The 19,030-nt window shown below is 38.1% G+C and overlaps 1 protein-coding gene across 1 annotated transcript in view; it reads left to right on the top strand.

The window, feature by feature from the left end:
* The first annotated feature begins 15,931 nt into the window (after positions 1 to 15,931).
* cd2ap (CD2 associated protein) overlaps positions 15,932 to 19,030 on the top strand; it is a 91,075-nt gene continuing 87,976 nt past the window's right edge. The window contains exon 1 of the mRNA XM_088905539.1: positions 15,932 to 16,179. Within this exon, the coding sequence (XP_088761665.1) occupies positions 16,176 to 16,179 (4 nt within the window). The 5' untranslated portion in view covers positions 15,932 to 16,175. The remainder of the gene's footprint in view (positions 16,180 to 19,030) is intronic.

A 19,030-nucleotide genomic window follows, 5' to 3' on the forward strand; every position in this document is an offset into this window, starting at 1 on the left:
ATCCGAAAAACTGTCGTCAAAGGGGGAAAATCCGTAATCCGAAAACCGAGAATGATACAAGACAGAAGAAGGAGTAGCGCAACCAGGAAGCTCGAAAGGAAAACCAATACTGAGCAAGGAGGTAGGGAAAGACAGGTGTTTAAGTACAGGATGAGACGGGGGTGTGGTGGTGAATAAGAAAACTGATAGGTAAACTGATGGAGTAAGGCTACGCCTTCTTCTGCCTCTTCCATTGCTGGGAAGCAGGGATCGTAACATTACCCATCCCTCTACGGGCGGCTCCTGACGCCCTAGCGGGACAATCAGGGAAGTTGAGGTGGAAGTCTCGGATGAGGTTGGGATCCAGAATATCCTTCTCCGGAACCCACGAACGCTCCTCTGGACTGTAGACTTCCCAATCGACTAGATATTGCAGGGATCCACAAGACCATCGGGAATCCAGGATCTTATTGACAGTGTAAGCAAGGAGTCCATCAATTACTCGAGGCTGTGGGGTTTTTTGTTGCGGTTTAGACAGGGTGGATCTGTGAAAGGGCTTAAGGAGGGAAACATGGAAAGTAGGGTGGATCCGAAGGGTAGGAGGCAAGGCCAGCCGATAAGTTACTGGGGTAATCTGGGTGAGGACACAAAAAGGACTAATGTCCCTGGGAGCAAGCTTGCCAGAAGGTTGCTTTAGAGGAAGGTTACGGGTAGACAACCAAACAAATTGACCACGTCGAAATCTGGGTGGGATTCGACGGCGCCGATCAGTCACCTTCTTCTGCTGAGCTACGGTGCGAAGAAGGGTGGCTTTGGCCTTTCTCCAGAAGGTCTGCAGGTTTGTGATATAGTCCTGAACAGATGGGACCTCCGTGTCGGGATGGGAGTCTGGGAGAAGAGGAGGCTGATAACCTAAGGCACACTTAAAGGGAGACATGCCAGTAGATGCAGTATACAACGAATTGTGTGCATACTCTGCCCATGGAAGCAAGGACACCCAATTATCATGGATAGAGGAGATATAGGTCCGTAAGTAGGTCAGCAGTTCCTGATTCATGTGTTCCGTCTGACCGTTGGCCTGAGGGTGAAGTAAGTGAAACTGAAGCGCCCAGCCACTTACAGAAGGCCTTCCAAAATCGGGAGACAAACTGAGGGCCCCTATCCAAAACAATATCTTTAGGGATGCCATGCAGACGGAAGATATGCAGTACGAACAATTCTGCTAGTTCTCGAGCCGTAGGTAAAGAAGGCAGGGGAATAAAATGAGCAGATTTGGAGAAGCGGTCTACCACTACCATAATAGTCGTGTGTCCATGGCTAGGTGGAAGGTCAGTAATAAAATCAACTGAGAGGTGGGTCCAGGGACGGTCAGGGATGGGTAAGGGTTGAAGAAGGCCTGCCGCCCTCATCCGGGAAGACTTCATTTGAGAACAGATAGAGCAGGCCTGGACATACTCCTTGACATCTTTGGCCATAGTTGGCCACCAGAAGTCTCTGGAGATGAAATCCAAGGTACGTTGGAATCCAGGGTGTCCAGTGAAACGGGAGTCATGTCCCCATTGTAAAACTGCAGATCTGACTGGATTAGAGACAAATAATTTGTCCTGAGGGCACTGAGGAGGTACCGTCTGTCCTTCCAAGGCTCGTCGAACAATTACCTCAATGTCCCATCTTACAGCTGCCAGGAACTTACCAGAAGGGATGATGGGTTCAGGAATCAATTCGGCCTCAGGAGGGTCGTGGATCCGTGAGAGAGCATCTGCTTTGATGTTCTTAGAGCCTGGAGTGTAGGTGATAAGGAATTAAACCTGGTAAAAAAAAGGGACCATCTGGCCTGGCGAGGACAAAGACGTTTGGCCGATTGCAAATACTCCAGGTTTTTGTGATCAGTGTAAATCAAAAATGGATGATGAACACCCTCTAGCCAGTGCCTCCATTCCTCCAATGCCAGCTTAATGGCCAAGAGCTCATGGTTACCAACATCATAGTTCATCTGTGCAGGGGATAACTTCTTAGAGAAGAAGGCACAGGGGTGAAGAATCTGTTTTTCTCCATGACTTTGAGAGAGAACAGCACCCACACCATGGCCAGAAGCATCCACTTCGACCACAAATGGCAAAGAAGGATCAGGGTGTTTTAGGATGGGGGCTGTTGTGAAAAGGTGTTTCAGGTGCTGAAATGCTTCTTCTGCTTGAGGGGTCCATTTACCTTGTCTTGGTCCTTTTCGAGTTAAAGAGGTTATAGGAGCGACCACCGAGCTGAAGTTTCAAATAAACTTCCTGTAAACGTTAGCAAAGCCGAGAAATCGTTGTATGTGTTTGAGATTCTTGGGTGTGGGCCAATCAGTAATCACGGAGACTTTATTCGAATCCATTTCCACCCCCTCTGGAGAGATGACGTAACCTAAAAAATGAATCTTAGAAGCATGGAAGGTGCACTTCTCCAGTTTGACATAAAGTTTATTCTTAATGAGCCGGGAGAGTACTTCTCTGACTTGGAGAACATGATCCTGGAAGGAATTAGAAAAAATTAGAATGTCATCCAAATAAACCAAGACAAATCTTTGTAGCAGATCACAAAAAATGTCATTAATAAAAGACTGAAACACTGCTGGGGCATTAACCAAACCAAAAGGCATGACCAAATATTCGTAATGTCCATGGGTAGTCATGAATGCCATCTTCCACTCATCCCCTTCCCGAATGCGGATTAGATTATAGGCCCCTCGTAAATCCAGTTTGGTGAAGATCTTGGCCCCATGCACAGACTCAAGTGCTGCTGGAATTAGAGGCAAAGGGTACCGATTCTTGATTGTGATCTCGTTGAGGCCACGATAATCAATGCAGGGACAGAGCCCACCATCCTTCTTTTCCACAAAAAAAAAACTGGCACATGCAGGTGAAGTGGATGGACGTATAAGTCCAGCCTTCAGAGAATCTTGTATGTAAACTTTCAGGGCCTCAGATTCAGAATTAGAGAGTGGAAATATACGACCTTTAGGAGGGATAGTACCTGGCAAAAGGTCAATTGCACAATCATATGGTCGATGAGGTGGGAGGGCCAAGGCCTCCTGCTCATTAAATGCTTCCTGTAGATCAGAATATTGAGGGGGTATGGTAAGAACACCAGAAGGGGACATCGCCGTGAGTGTAATCCTTATGGGTAGATGACAGCAATTCCTAATACATCTGGGTCCCCAGGTTAAAATTTCTTTACGGGACCATGAAATGTTAGGGTCATGCTGTTGTAGCCAAGGAAAGCTAAGTACAAGGGGATGTGTTGGGGTCTCAAGGAGATAAAACCAGATGTCTTCCACATGGGTGGAGCCAATCTGCAAGCTTATAGTATCTGTTTGCCACCTAATAAGTCCTGGAGATACTGGGGAACCATCAATAGATTGAACACGAAGTGGTGGAGTCACCAGGGGCAAGTGTAAGTTCCAAGTTCGAGCGATGGAGGCGTCTATAAAGTTTTCTGCTGCCCCTGAGTCAATAAAAGCAAGAAGAGGCTTCCGTTGATTACCCCAGAATAGTGTAGATAGAATAGAAAATCCTGAGGAAAACTGAGGGGATTGAGTTATCTCACTCACCTTAGGATCTTGAGAAGGTGGGCGGCGCCTCAAGGATGAGTATAAAGCAGGGCAGTCAGCTTTAAAGTGTCCTAATTTTCCACAGTACATGCAGCGACCCTCTCGGTGGCGTCTCTCTCTTTCTTCAGGGGTTAACCGGGTGCGGGCAATTTCCATAGGTTGTTCTGAGTCTAAAATTCTGGTAGGTGATGGCCGAGGAGCCTCTAGTATTGGTGTCCGGGATCTTTCTGTACTCCTATGATGAATTCTAAGCTCTAATTCCAACACCTGGGAAATTACTTCCTCCAAGGTTCTGCCCAGTTGCGGCATATTCACCAGGTGGTCCTTTATTTCTTCACTAAGTCCTTGACGAAAAAGAAAAATAAGGACCTTATCATCCCAGTGAGTCTCTGCTGCTGCTACTCGAAAATCTATGGCATAATCTTGTGCAGACCTGCGGCCCTGTTGGATGGAGGAGAGGCGGAAGGCGGAGTCTTGCCCAACTAAGGGATGACAAAAAACTCCCTTAAATTTTCCTTAAAAGAGATCATAATCCTGAACACGATCTAGCATTCCAAAGCACGGCCAGTTAATAGTGATACTATGAAGGCAATCTTGTCCTGAGGAGAAAAAAAGGTTTCCGGATGGAGCCTGAAAACCAGCACACACTGTGCTAAGAAGCCCCAACATTTTGTAGGGTTGCCTTCAAACCTATCAGGTGGAGTAAGTGGAAGAGGTCGAGGAGCCGAAGCGGCAGCTCCAGCGTTGCTTTCTCGATTGCCAATGGGCGGCATTGCCGACAGGTGCGTGGAAATCTGTTGGACGGAAGCCTGCAACTGGAGTAAGGCTTGCCAGTGCTGATCCAAAACCGAGCGAATCTCCTCTTGCTCCGCTGGGTCCATGTTAAGTGGCTCAGTATTCTGTTAAGGATTCGGTAAGAGAAACCGAAACCAGTGAATAAACCCACTTGCAGGAGCTGATAAAGCCTAGCCGTGATCCAAAGAAAGCCGTAGTCGAGGAAACGAGCCGAGAGTCCAGGGGAAGCCAGAGATCCAAATGGGGAACGAGTTACCGAAGCCAAAGCGTGATCCGAAACCGTAGACAATAGAGCAATCCGAGAGTCCAGGGGAAGCCAGAGATCCAAAACAGAGCGTGAGTACCAAAGCCAAGCTGTGATCCGAAAAACCGTCATCAAAGGGGGAAAATCCGTAATCCGAAAACCGAGAATGATACAAGACAGAAGAAGGAGTAGCGCAACCAGGAAGCTCGAAAGGAAAACCAATACTGAGCAAGGAGGTAGGGAAAGACAGGTGTTTAAGTACAGGATGAGACGGGGGTGTGGTGGTGAATAAGAAAACTGATAGGTAAACTGATGGAGTAAGGCTACGCCTTCTTCTGCCTCTTCCGTTGCCGGGAGGCAGGGATCGTAATACATAAAGGAATCTACACAAGACACAGAAATTCCATTCAACATGTATAGAGTACAGCATGTATACTGCATATGATAAAATGCTTATCAATGTTAAATTCAATTTATTGAGTACCTGCCCTTTTTTTAGGAAATGATGTGATAATATGATTTTTCCAATCTGTGGGAACCACACCCATTATAAATGAAATTCAATTATTCTACCTAGGAATCTACAGTATGTATGGCATGTCTCATTTCCATTTCCCACAATGAGTGGGAAAAAAACATGAGGGCTGGTGATTTAGAAACTCAGTGAAAGTTATAGAAATTATAATGGACAGGAACTTCTCCTAGAATGACTGATATTAGGATTTTCCAATATAAAGTCAACATGAAATATTCATTAAAGATGTTTACTATTTCTTTATCATCCTTTAATATTAAATACCTTATTACTCTGTAATCTATTCACTTCCACTTTTACAGTTCTTAACTGTTGTATTTTGTGTATGCATAGGTGGCACAGTGTTCAGCACTACTGCTTCACAACACTGAGTCTTGAGGTCAATTCCAAGCTGTGGCACCTATTGTCCCTGTGACTGAGTGGGTTTACCCTGAGTATTCCAGGTTCATCCTATCTCTCCAGGACATGGTTTTAAATTGACTGGTTACATTAAGTCAGTTCCCAAGAGGGGCAGAAGTGGTCCTCTTTCTCATTAACACTCCTGGTCTGAAGTCTGCTAAAATGCTTATGTTAACACAGCTGCAATGAAGTTCAGAAGAAGTAGAAATGCCTATTTATAATTAGCACTTTTATCAAGCTGTGATCTTGTCAAGTGTGGAACTGTATAGGTTAAATACTGAACCAGTATTCCTGACTGTCTTACTTTGGCTATAGATCCTCTACAATTAAACATTAAAGCTTGAATTGTAGTCTATGAGAAACTATGAAAAGAAAAAAAAACAGATTGGTCTGTAACTTTGTTTTTAATAATATAAAAATACATTAAATAGAAGCTAAATATTAAATATTAATACCCTATTTACATCAATACCAAACATAATACTAAATGTTTGATTAATATGGGACTGGCCACCTTTAGCTAATTTGATAGCTTGCACATCATATAGATTGGAATGCATTCAGTTTGACTGTCACTTGTAAGAAAACAAACATTTAGAACTGCTTTGAATCTGATGGCCTGCTTTAAGGAAGGAAGTGACACAAATGCTGTCTCAGCTCCCCTAACAAAACCATAACAAGGTTGCAGTCTGGAGTCTGCAGTCTATAGCCCTTTCCTGTACCTTCATCTGCTTGCTTTACAGGAATTCTCAAGATTTCTTAGAAACATGTAATGAGTCATGATGGAACACAACTAGCTCCCACTGGCTTACAAGCTGAGTGTGCTGCTTTTTACCTTACACTGCCTGGTGGTAAATATAAAATTACCACCAAACTGTATTTAAGTGTAAAGAAAGACCTACAAAAACTTGCCAGTATTGGTAAAGGCTTATATATTGTGCTATCTCCCTAACAAGGTAACAAAAGCAGTTTAGTGTTACATAGAAGTTGAAGAAATTACCACAAGGACCATTGAATAAACCTGTTAGGAACAAAAAACTGTCGTGCAACAGTGTGTGATTAAGTATTTAATAGTGTTAACCATTAAAAGGTCAATGGAAATTTGGATCAACTTAGATGTGACCAATTAAGCTTGATGTAGAAATAGATGTTTAACAAAAGTCTGAATACATATCAAAACTCAGCATAATTACAATAATAAAACTCTTTAAATTGACTTTTAAAATAATAATATCCAAGCACTTAAATATATATTTTCACAATCCATAAAAGTCACTTTTCAGAAAATAATGTTAAAATTACAGAGCCAAGAAAAGTAGAAATAGAAAATAAAAACAAATCACGAAAACATTTCTGAATGTAATGTTTCAGGCAGGAATTAAAAGTAATTTATTGAAGCATGAAAATTACATTGCATTAAATCAACTAAAACATTAATTTAGTTAATGTTTTATCAACTAATACATTTAGTTAATAATTGCTAAGGAAGTTCTGTGAATATTTTGCTCCATTACATTGTTTGCTGAACAATCGTCTTGCAGTGCCAGATGCAGTACAAGATTTCTCCACTAGGTGGCTCCTGAACACAACAGAATTATTCTTTTAAACTAAACAAAATTATACAGTATATCACATCTTACATGTATACTAAATATTGTCACAGTTAAACTTACAATTCCGATTAAGTAGTTTCCAACATATTTGTATTTGTCATTCCTAAATGTCACAAGGCAGAAATTCAACTTCACTGAATTCAATTCAGTTTCATTCAATACCTTTAATTTTTTTTACACTAGCTTCATCCTTTATTCCATTTTCTACTGCAGATTTAACAAAAGAGGTTTCTTTCCTACCTTAATAATTATTGGTAACAAAACCAGTTGTTTAGTAACAAAATAGCCAACACATTGTAGCCGTTTTAAGAACTCCTTTTACCTGTATGTGAAGCACAGAAAAAAAGCTGCAGTTGGGAAGACTTTCTATGTACTGTATAATATGGGTCACTTTTTATCCATTGCCTTTAGAATTAAATACAGTGAAATACAGTTACATGAACATCCAGTAGTGGAGAACAAGAAGTAAACAAATAAGTTCACAAAAATGGTAAACAAAAATGCATAACTCTCCTCTTCTTTATTGTTTTATGTTCTTATTTAATCAATTTATTTTTATTTTTTATGTGCTTTATAGTATTGTCTGTAACTGTAAGTAGAAGAAGAGGAAAGAGCGTTATTATAATTTATTAATTTGACCAACACTTTTATCTTAAATCACAATGTTGCAATTACCTTATTCCTATGAAAAGTCTGGCAATAATTTATACAGCTGGGTTTCTTGATTGGTAAATTATCTTTTTCAAAAGTATATTACCAGTGTCCCTATCTGGGATCCTGAAGCAATGACTCTAGCGAGGAACCAAGAGCTCTTACCACTATTCCACACTGCCACCTAATTGTTGAAAAAAGATTAAATAAAATAGAAGGAATCACCTAACTACCTGTTGAAGGCATAGCTCAACAAGTCATTCTGCACTATTCTAGTAATTGAGGCTTTTTTGTGCATGGTCTGTGTCTGCATTATCAAAGAGGAAATTAGTGTCAATTAACACTGAAACTCGATGTGCAATGGGTAATGGGCTCTTTTCATATGTACCCAAAGTCCACTGTAATCTTTAATGTAACAGCGGAGATTCCCTTGTTTTGCAGTCATTGTGAGAGAAGCTCTTTGTGTCAGAAATCAAACATAAGGTTTTCTTTTTTGAATCTGTCCATACAGCTCCTGGAAATGTAAGAAACAGTGTTGTGTTTCCTTAACATTAAACTCTTCATCTGTCCATTCATCTGTGACTAGTCCATTTTAGATTTATAATAAATGAAAGATGTTACTCCTGATGTTTCTCAGTTGTATTTTGAATTGAATCAGATTTTTTATTATCCAGACTAAACTGGTCATTAATAAATCAATTGATTGTAACATACAATTCAGAAGCATGGTGGCTAATGATAGGGTTAGTTGTGATAAGACAATTACTTGAAAAAAAACTTAAACTCATGGTTTTGGCAAGCTCATAAGATAAATGATCTAAGGAGCTACTGGGTGAGCTGTTTCTTTGATATTTTGTATCTGTTTTTTAGTGCCAAATATTTAATATTTCAATGTAGCCAGAAATTAGAATGGATGAAGTAAGTATTGCAGACATTGAAATATGTATTATACTGTATATATATGTTTAATGATATACTTATTATATATATGATATATACGATTATGATAAATGTAGAAAGTGTTGAAGTCAAGTACTGTAAAGGCCTACTGTATGTTGTTCAGGAAATAGGTCATTGGTACACCAGAAGGCAATAGAAACTAAGCCAATCGGAGAACAAATGTCAGATGAAGAACATCAGAAAAGCTAATTTTAAAAAGGCCATAAAGCCCCCCAGTGTGTTTCTATCACAGCTTCAAGTCTTGACTTGAAAGTTCCCAATACCTCTGCTTCCACAACATTCCATACATTCAGCTCTCTGTCCAAAATTTTTTTTCAAGTATTGGCATTAAGATGGCTCATAAATAATACTTTTAAACTAGATAATCCAGTTAAATACTAATTCTCATTTACTACAACTACTTGGAGAGTACCCATTTATACAGAAGATATTTACTGGTGCAACTTACAGTAAATAAAGCAGCTTGCTCAAGTGTACAACAGCATTATTCAAATAGAATTTGAGACCTCAAATATTTAGTGATCTTATTGATTCCATTTAAAATTCTTAAGACCAGGTTTCCTCTCAGATGTTTTGAGACGGAAAAGATTAATTTCCTTTGAACTGTTACCATACTGTAACATCCCCTTCAGTCCTGGCATGGCTTTTGCTGAGCTCTGGACTCCATCTCAAACTTTATGGCGACTTTTGCAAAGTGACCAGGACTGTATGCGGAACTCATGCAAATGTGGTATAAATAGTATTATACAGTTTCACTATAACTTGGCAGTACAAGATCTCCTCTGCACTGCTGAACCTAAGTGGTGCATCAAGTTCAAGAGCAAATAACAAGATGTGTAATAGACTGCTGAATTTTCTAACTTACATGGTGGAAATAATAAAGAAGTCATGCAAATTTTAATAATTGAAATCAATTTATGTTTTTGTTATTGCTTTCAGGCTTAATTTTTTCAGTACTAAAACAGCAGAATGTAATTGCTGGATAACTAAAAGGAAGGCATAACAGTGCAGACTTCCTTTTTGTATCTTTCTGTTTTCTCTCTTTTGAAGTATAACCATATTACGTCTATCCATCCATTTTCTAACCACTTCATCCAATTCAGGATTGCTGGGGAGCCAGAGCCTATTCCGGCAAGCAACAGCAGGGTACATCCAGGATGGGATGCTAGTCCACCGCAGGACTGACAAACACAAAAACAGACACACAATCACACCAGGGGCACTTTTTCCAGTTAGTTTCCAACTAACCTGTAACCCGAAGCCAATTACCAGTATGTCTTTGGACTGTGGGAGGAAACCTGAGCACCTGGTGAATACCCACACTTACCATTGCACCACCATCCCACCCCACCGTATTACACCTTAAAAGAAAAAAAAACAAATAATAATTTAAGAAAATAAGAAAATAATCTTAAATATATTTAAAAAATGTAAAACTTTGCACTTTACGTCTGTGATTACGACAATCTGTGAGTGGTACTGACAATGTGTTACAGTTTTGAGAGGGAACATACTTTGTTAATCATGCTGAACTGTAATAATCTATGTCAGTTATCAAATGAAAATGTCTGAGCGCCTGTGACAAGTTTGACTCTACTCTTACCGGGATTTGAATAAAAGCTCAAAGGCACTTTCACCTTATGAGTCACATCATCCCACTCTCTAGACAGTAGAGGATTGGGGTTGGCGATATCATCCTCTACATACTGTATCTCTTCCCGCATTCTTACACATGTACAAACTACATCATCCTCCCACCTGAGATTGTCCCTCACTAATTGTTCCTCAATTCCAATTTCCAGAAGAAACAAATCCTTTTTTTCTTATCTGCTGGTAGTGGTGTGATAGGTAAGAGATGCCTTTCTTGTTGTGTAATAATGTGGTGTCTAGCCAGGAGATGTTTCAAAATGTGTGCCCCAGGGAGCTGGAAAAGGGAGTCTAGCTGTGTAAATGACATAAATCATTTTAAACAAATGCCCAGTTGTTTGGATACCTTTTAAATTCCAAAAATCTTTTTGATTCCATATTCAAAAGTATTAGACAAGGTCCTTAATGGAATGGAGAACAATCAAACTGGCACAAATCCTCAAAAAAAATATTTTGAAATATGCTGTGACAGCCAAATTGCATTGGCTAACAGCCAAATATGTGTTTTAAAGTACCATAATGAACTCTAACAAAATATTTATAGGGTAAATGTATTTCCTACATTAATCTTTAAATAATATTTTATTAATTGAACCTACCTATAATTTCTGGTGGCAGAGAACAATGCTCACTTTCACAGGGAAGACAATTTTAAAGATGATTTTTACCTGCACAATGTTTAGACTTCATGGAAGAGTCCCTCGTTTAAAGAAAGAAAAAGTTTAGACTTTCATGGAATTTGAGCTTAAAAATATAAAATAATATTCTTTATTTTATATAGCAACTTTCATGACATATCATCTTATTGTGCTTTACAACAGAACAAGAGGGAAAATAATACAGAAAGGAATACATTAAAACAGTACAATTAGAAACAGATAGTTTATACAAATAAACTTGAATAAAAATAAAATCTTTATCTAATATGGGCATTCCATAGTCTTGGAGCAACAGAACAGAAAGCATTGTCAGCCGGGGTTTGGAGCTTTATTTTGGGAAATTTTGATAAATGTTCAGAATCCCAAGAATCAAAAGGATGCGTCTGTGAATAGGGAGTTCACAGTTCATTGATATAGTCAGAAGCCACAGTATTTTGAACTATATTCTGAAATCCAAAGGGAGCCTGGGCATATACTGTAGGCTCATGCATTTTATTCTAGTTAAGATCCCAGCAGCTTAGTTCTGAACATGCTGCTGCTTGTTAAGAACATTTTTGGTCTATCAGCAAACAATGCAATACAGTAATCAAAGCTGGAAAAGAAAAAAAAGTGTTTATACACAGATAAAAGCAATGTTACAAAGAAAAGAGACTCCTTCACCTTCTTGGAACTGGGAAGTGATTTAGGACTCTTTTGTGAAAAAAGTGAATTCACTAACAACTGCCCACTTGACTTCAGAACAAACTGAACTATAACTATACAAAATTATGAACTAACCTCCATTAAGATATGCCAAATAAAATGGAGCAATTTTGTTTGAGCACATACAGTATTAAATGAAAGCACTGATACTTTTACTGATACTTTTACAGCTTAATAGGTCATAAAATCTATAGTTTACACTTCACATTTTTATTGAACTACTCAAGGCCTAAACAGTCTGAAAACGATGGGTTAGTTTCATTATCCATTTTTAGAATAGTGAGAGAGATTCCCATTCACTTTTGGGCATCCATGCTATAGGGAGATTTAGTCTTGTATCGTATTTTTTTTTTAGTACAAAGAGTATTTCTCTTTTTGGCAAGGTATTGTATAGGATTTCAGGGTATAGTGCTACCATTCTGGATTTCTGGATCTGTAGTACATAATATTAAATGTTGTTTAAGGTTTTGTCAGTTGAGTAGTTGTTTTGTTGCTCTGTCCTGTCTATCAAGTTTGACTGAATGTATTACTCTTTCACCAGAGCTGTGCCAGAAATAAAGAACTAACGTGCCAAAACTCCTGTCTCACATGTTGTTATGTTACAGCACATACCACTTGGGTTTAATTATTTTATTTCCTCTCCCCCCTTGTCTGTAACAATACAGAAACTTCAAAAAGGTTATTGACAAATGTATTATGCAATAGCTTGTTAAACTACCTTTGTTTAATAATTATTTTAAGACTCTGGAATATTCTTGCAAGTTGAATTCACTAATTTAAGATAATATACCTATACTACAGGTGTCTAGAGCTGTAGATTTCTGTATTGTCAAACTTCATGGTTTCTTTCAGATGAGAACCTGCTAACTACTTGCAGGGATTAGCAGGATGAATGTTTGCTCTGAAATGTACAATATTTATTACACTTACTAATGGAGAACATTGTATCATAAACAAGAAGCCAATACCTAGTGTTCTTTGCTGCAAACCAGTTTAAATTTCTTCATAAAAATGAAGCAAATATAATTTAGACAATACAGCACATTTAATCAGAAACTGTTTCCTGTTTAGTAAAAATTAGCTGTTTGGTAAAAGTTGTCATAAACTTGTTAAAACAGCAAAAGCAAAACTTTATGTAAATTTACCTTTGTATTGTTAAGAAAGCAGTGCTATAGAATCCATAATCTTATCCTGGATATTAGGAATCGTTGATTATCCTGGAATATAATTTACTGATAATTTAAATATAAAAAAAATTATTGTACAGCCAACTGTCGGCTGTCAAGGTCTGGGCTTTGCAAGTAAGTACAAAAAGAAAATCAGGGAGAGCAGCTTAATTCAAGAAGAGATAAGAAAGAAGGAAGAAGAGGTTCGCAGTTCAAAAGCGATACAGTTGGGGAAACAGGGAGCATGGACAAGATGGAAAACAACAGATAGAAAGCTAGCATGGAAGGACATTTGGAAACTTGAGCCTTTGTGGATTCAATTTCTATTGCGCTCAGTCTATGATGTCTCACCCACTCCAAGTACTCTCCATAGATGGGGGCTAACTGAAAGCCCCAGCTGCACACTGTGTGGAAGAACAGGCAATCTTGAACATGTGTTATCAGCTTGCAGTGTGGCACTAGGGGAAGGCAGGTATCGGTGGCATCACGATAAGGTACTCAGGGCACTAGCCTTGAATTTGGATATATTTAGAAAAGGTATGAAACCTCAATCAGCACGATCCAACATTAGCTTTATCAAGGCTGGAGAAAAGAACACAGCACTTGCTGGAACTAGACCTGCCGGCATCCTTCAAAGACACAGCAGTGATTGGTCAATGGAGGTCGATTAGACAAGCGACATGTATTTCCAGACATAGTCAAGACAAACTTGCGACCAGATGTAGTCATGTCATCCTACCAGAGAAAGGTTATAATCCTCATTGAACTGACAGTTGCTTGGGAAGATAGGAGACCAAGAAGCTTTTGAGAGAAAAAAACCCAGGTATGCTGAGCTTGTGGACAACATCAGAAGCAAAGGGTGGAAAGTCTGGTCATTTCTAGTTGAGGTAGGATGCTGTGGTTTCCTAGCCCAGTCACTTTGGAGAATGTGAGGAGAGCTGGGGATCAGTGGAAAAGAAAAGTCTGTGGTGCAACAGATGATAGAAGCAGCAGAAAAAGCCTCATGCTGGCTCTGGTACATGGGATGAACCAGTATGGTTGCCACAGGCAAGTAGTGACCGATTATCACTGCTGTCCCTCTATCCTGAAGAAGTACTGGGTTAGGGGACAAAACTTGAGACGGATAGACCTAACTGATGATGCCAAGGCTGACTGTTTCATCTCGTCTGTATTTGATACATAAAAATACAAAATTTCAGATGTTAATATTTTGGTAAAATCTGAACCACTGCAGATTGAATCACATAACTTTAAATCTACATAAAGGACTACTGAAATGAAGGCACATTACCTAGAAAATGTAACAGTAAATGCTTAAGTCCAGCTATTACACAAATTTTACCAAGTTACTGGTAACTTTAAAAACTTTTGACAGTGACAGTTAAAAAATCCTTTGTGATTTTATTATTCATAGTATTAGAATTCCAAACAAGATTAAAGGTCTGGTCTGCAAGACCTATATTCACTTAATATTCTCATACTGTTTAATGCCCTTCATAGATTGTACCTACCCAAACTACAGTATATACAAATGCATTTTAAGAGAGAGAATCTAAAAATGCAAAAGTGTATTTTATACTTAATGTCTTGACAATTCTGTTTGATAAATCGTCAGATTGCATCAAGATTAGAATCTTGAATTTAGAAAAAGATTCTTAAATTAACCAGAACAAAACACATCAATAATTAATTTGAGATAATCGTATTTTAATGAGAACTATAATCACATGTTGTATAACATCAGAGGTGCAGAAATTGTTAAACAGCAATTAGTAACTGTTACATTTATTTGCCTGCTCCCTCCCCTATAATCAATTTTCATGAATGGACCCTTACATCATTAACACTGTAATACAGTAGAAACATAACTCCTGACTAGGACATACAGTAAATGAGTATGAAGCATACTTAACCCCTTGTAAATTCTGCATCCCAAACAAAGCAAAACTCAATTCAAATGTATCTATAATATATCCAGTTCTCTCTTAAGAGTTTTCTTTGCAAAATTTTACTATTCAAACCTACATGTTCATTTTGTAAGTGACAGTCTCTGAGACAGCCTATTTGTCTCTTCTTTTCCTGCCCCATTGTTGTAACCTTTTAAATAAAAACTTATTATATTTACAGTAAGATGACTGGATCAGTTGCTGGTTAGTGTATATTTGTAACAGGCAAAGATAACCTTATTAACCTATTATTAAGAAATTCTTATTCAGAAAATTAATCTCAGAAAAATGTAAAGTTTATTACTACTTCTTGTGAAACACCATTTTACAAGTCAAAATTCCCAGATGCAAAGTGGTGGGTCGTCTTAAAATAACTCAACTTCACTATAGCTTATTTCAAAACACAAAGAAAAAAATTGCAATATGTAATAGTACAAAACGTTTTTCATGTAATACCCTATCATTTAAACTTTGTAACTTATTTTATCCCTGTTTTCTTCCCAAATAAATACGTATATAACGATTTCTCGTTAGCTAAAAGATTGCATTTGTCCAGAATTCAGTTCTCTAGATTAATACTATAAAACCCACCTGACTAGTTGAATCAAAACAATTCTGTATAATACACTAAAAAAAAAAGAAACCCAGCAGGATTTCTGGACCGAAATCATTAAACACGTTTTTTTCAACAGTTTGGAATTGCAGATGTTGTGTTGTCAGTGTTATATTTGCTACAGTATTTTTGTTTTAACCTCCAAGAAACGCATTTGTCAAAGCTGTGTCCTTTTACAATGGCAGATACAGGGAATTTTTCCTGTTCCTGCCACGGTAAGCCGTATGACGTCTTTTAAGTAAGCAGCATGAGTTGTCAGCGCAACTTAGGCTGCGCAGGAGGAGTCGAACGGCGCTCGACTCGCCTGAGAACATCCTTCTTCCTTCTCCCGCTGGAGCAGCTCCACGGGCTGCATTCCAGTGTGGACCTCTCGCGGGATTCTCGCTTTCAAATCTCGCGGAGTTTTCTCCTGTTTTGTATATGTGTGACAATAAGAGTTTAAAGGCAAGTCTAGGAAGGTGGAGACTTGGGAATGACTTCCATTGTAATTTCTTAAAAAAAAAACCTGCCTCGGTTCTTGTGTCTTACTTCCATTACCTTAAAGACGAATGGGTTTGCGTTGCGACATACAACAAGCGAACAAAAATTAACGGGTTTATTCTAAAATAGTGAAATACATACGTAGCGGGGATTGCGAACATCAGGGAAAGCGAGGAAGTCCTGCGCTAAAGGACAGTATGGGTAAGTTTCGTGTTTATATTGCTGTAGCTATATACCATGGAAGAAATGTAATGGCAGTACTAGGAAGTTAGACAACATAGCTCACAGATCAGTGGAGGAAGGGGGGTTCAGCTTTGAAAATACAGTCACTGCCACCGGGGGAATAAGACCCACGCTGTGGAATTCCTGAAACCACTGAGGTTCTGCAGGTAAATTATTCTCTTGACATCTGGCGACATTGTATTCCAAAACAATCCAGTTGTTCTTGTTTCCTGAGGGGTTCTGAAACTCGTGGACTGGAGTTGGATATCTCTTTGTACATGTAACCCAAGTACGAGGGAAACTGAATTGAATGGCACACCTTTTCTGAATATTGATTGCTTTACCGAATTTGTCGTTGTGAAACACATCTCCCAATCCTTTTACTTATTTCCCTCTGATAAAAAGTTAAATAGTCCCTGTCTTGTATTGACGAATCTACTTTGAAAGGAAGGGTTTAATTGGGCGGGTTCATATTATTTACTGAACAGTATTTTGCCAGTTCACCATCATGGGATAGATATTGTTACAGGTTAGGTTGTAAGGTCGTTTTGAAATTGCAAATGCAAAAACTTCTCAATAGCTTTCATAGCACAGCTATGCAGTTTTTAGGTAATTCCTTTCAAGCTGTACCTTTTAAGTTTCTGAATGTGCCAGGCATGTTTTTTTTAGTATTTTATTTTGTTTTCTGAGTTCATCTAGGCCTGAAATTATACTCTTAATGGAAAAGAAAAGAAAAATATACAATTGTACTTCCATCAGTTACAACAAGCTTTGTGTCGGACAAAAAAGGTTCATTCCTTTCTTGAGCATTTTTTGTTCAGTTTGTGCACTCTTATTGGTTGGTGGTGTTTTTTCATTTTATTTCTGGGCTTTTCATGGTCCAAGATGAAAATCTTTCGATAAAAATACCCAGGCTACATGTTCAACGCAGCCCAAAGAAAGTAAATGCTGTTAACACCAGACTTGGAATGGTATGGAGAGGCCACTGCATTGTCCAGTCTAAATGACAAAATATAAAGTTGTCCAAGTGCCTTAAAGTGTCAAACAATAACACTCATCAGTAGGGGACATTTGAATTTTTTCCCATTGCCTTAAAATAGATTAGCTAAAGCTAGTTTAATCCCATATTGTGGGATTGACACTGACTCACTTTATCTGCTCATATGCGCAATTTGCTATATGTGTTTTTTCTGTGATCCATCAACTTTTTTTTTAACTTAAGGCAGTACCTGACTCTCAGTCTGATAGTAAGTAATACATGTAGAGCTTGGCAAATCAATTACATAAAGACATTTTGCTAAGTTCATCATGAGATAAAAATCTTATCACTACAAGTAAAATACCTTTTAATAATACACACGGTATTTACAATTACGTGCTAGATGGAAGATTTCACTGAAAGGACTAACATTTTATTTTCCAGGCCTAAGTTTATTTTTTACCTGAGGAAAAGCAGTTATAAAAGGAATTGTACTAATGACATGACGCGTGATACGACTAATAGGAATTTGAACTGAATAAATGCAAGTTTGTAAATTGACACTTTGGTCCTTTCAAGATTCATTGGTGACCTGGTGTCTTCTGGTGTTTGTTCTTTAGCAGTTAATTAAGCAATTAATACAATTGTTTGCTTACTTAGACATATTTTTAAGTTTGTTTATAGTGAATTATTGAAAGAATTTACTTAATTGAAAGTACAATTATCTATAAAAGACCTAATAAATTTAGTAGAAGTATTAATATTCTGTAGTTTAATAATTTGTCCAACTAAGTAGCCAAAAACTAAGTAGCTGAAAACCAAAAAAAACCCGAAAAAAAAGGTGCAACAAAAACAGTGGATACTGGACATTTTGGGAACTGATTTTGAGGCTTCTGGTCTAGAGTCTCTGAACTCCGGGAATGACAGGCACCTGTCGTTCCTGTCTTATATTCAGAAATCATTTACAGTCACTCTCCAGAATGCTTATTTTTGTTAAAAGAACAAATCATACAAAATCTATTGGGATTGCTCGCAACTAATTAAACTACTATCAATTTGAAAGGGCTAGATGATTCCTTTAAAAGGAGACTGGTTTAGTGATGTCTCCAAACTGTACCAGTATGCTTGTGTGAGATGTACCCTCTGAATGACAAGCATCCCTGCCAAGAATAAGCAGTTTCTGATAAATATGGGAGTATTTAATGCTTTTTGAATTTGTGTTCCTGTTTTTGTTGATTTTGCTTCAGTCACATTTTTCCTGGTGTTTTTTAATTGCATATTGGAACTGTTTAGTACTGTTTAATTAAGTCAAAGAATGAGGTAGCTCAAAGTAATATCGGTGCCAAGTAATTATCTTTTTTGTATGCAGTTAAATTATAGCAATATTAATACTCAAAGATGAAAACTAAGAGTGAAAGAAAAAAACTAGTTTATAAGAATGTAATAAAGCCATCCCTCTGCTGAGTAAATACTGTAAGTTCCCCTTTACAGGGTTTTAAAAGCATTTTGCCTTCGTTTCCATTTGTGTCCTCTAGCCTCTTGCCTTTTGATTCTGAAGAAGTCCATAAGGTTGACTACGTTAAAGCCTTTGAAGATTTTAAACGCTTGAATCACATCTCCTCATTTTCAGAACTAGAAAGATTCAGTCCTTTTGTGCACAGGAATGTGCCTGGTTGCTCTGACTCGGGCTGATTCCAGCTCAGCAATGCTTTTTTTTTTGTTTTGTGGTGAGCAAAATTGTACATAATAGTCAAAATGAGGTCTTACTATTATATTGTACAACTTTAAAATAACATCCATTGATTTTAATACTATGTTTTAAACTATATTCAAATGTATTTTTGCTTCCCC

Source organism: Atractosteus spatula, chromosome 2 (genome assembly GCF_055471065.1).
Source record: "Atractosteus spatula isolate fAtrSpa1 chromosome 2, fAtrSpa1.hap1, whole genome shotgun sequence".
Classification (NCBI taxonomy): Eukaryota; Metazoa; Chordata; class Actinopteri; order Semionotiformes; family Lepisosteidae; genus Atractosteus; species Atractosteus spatula.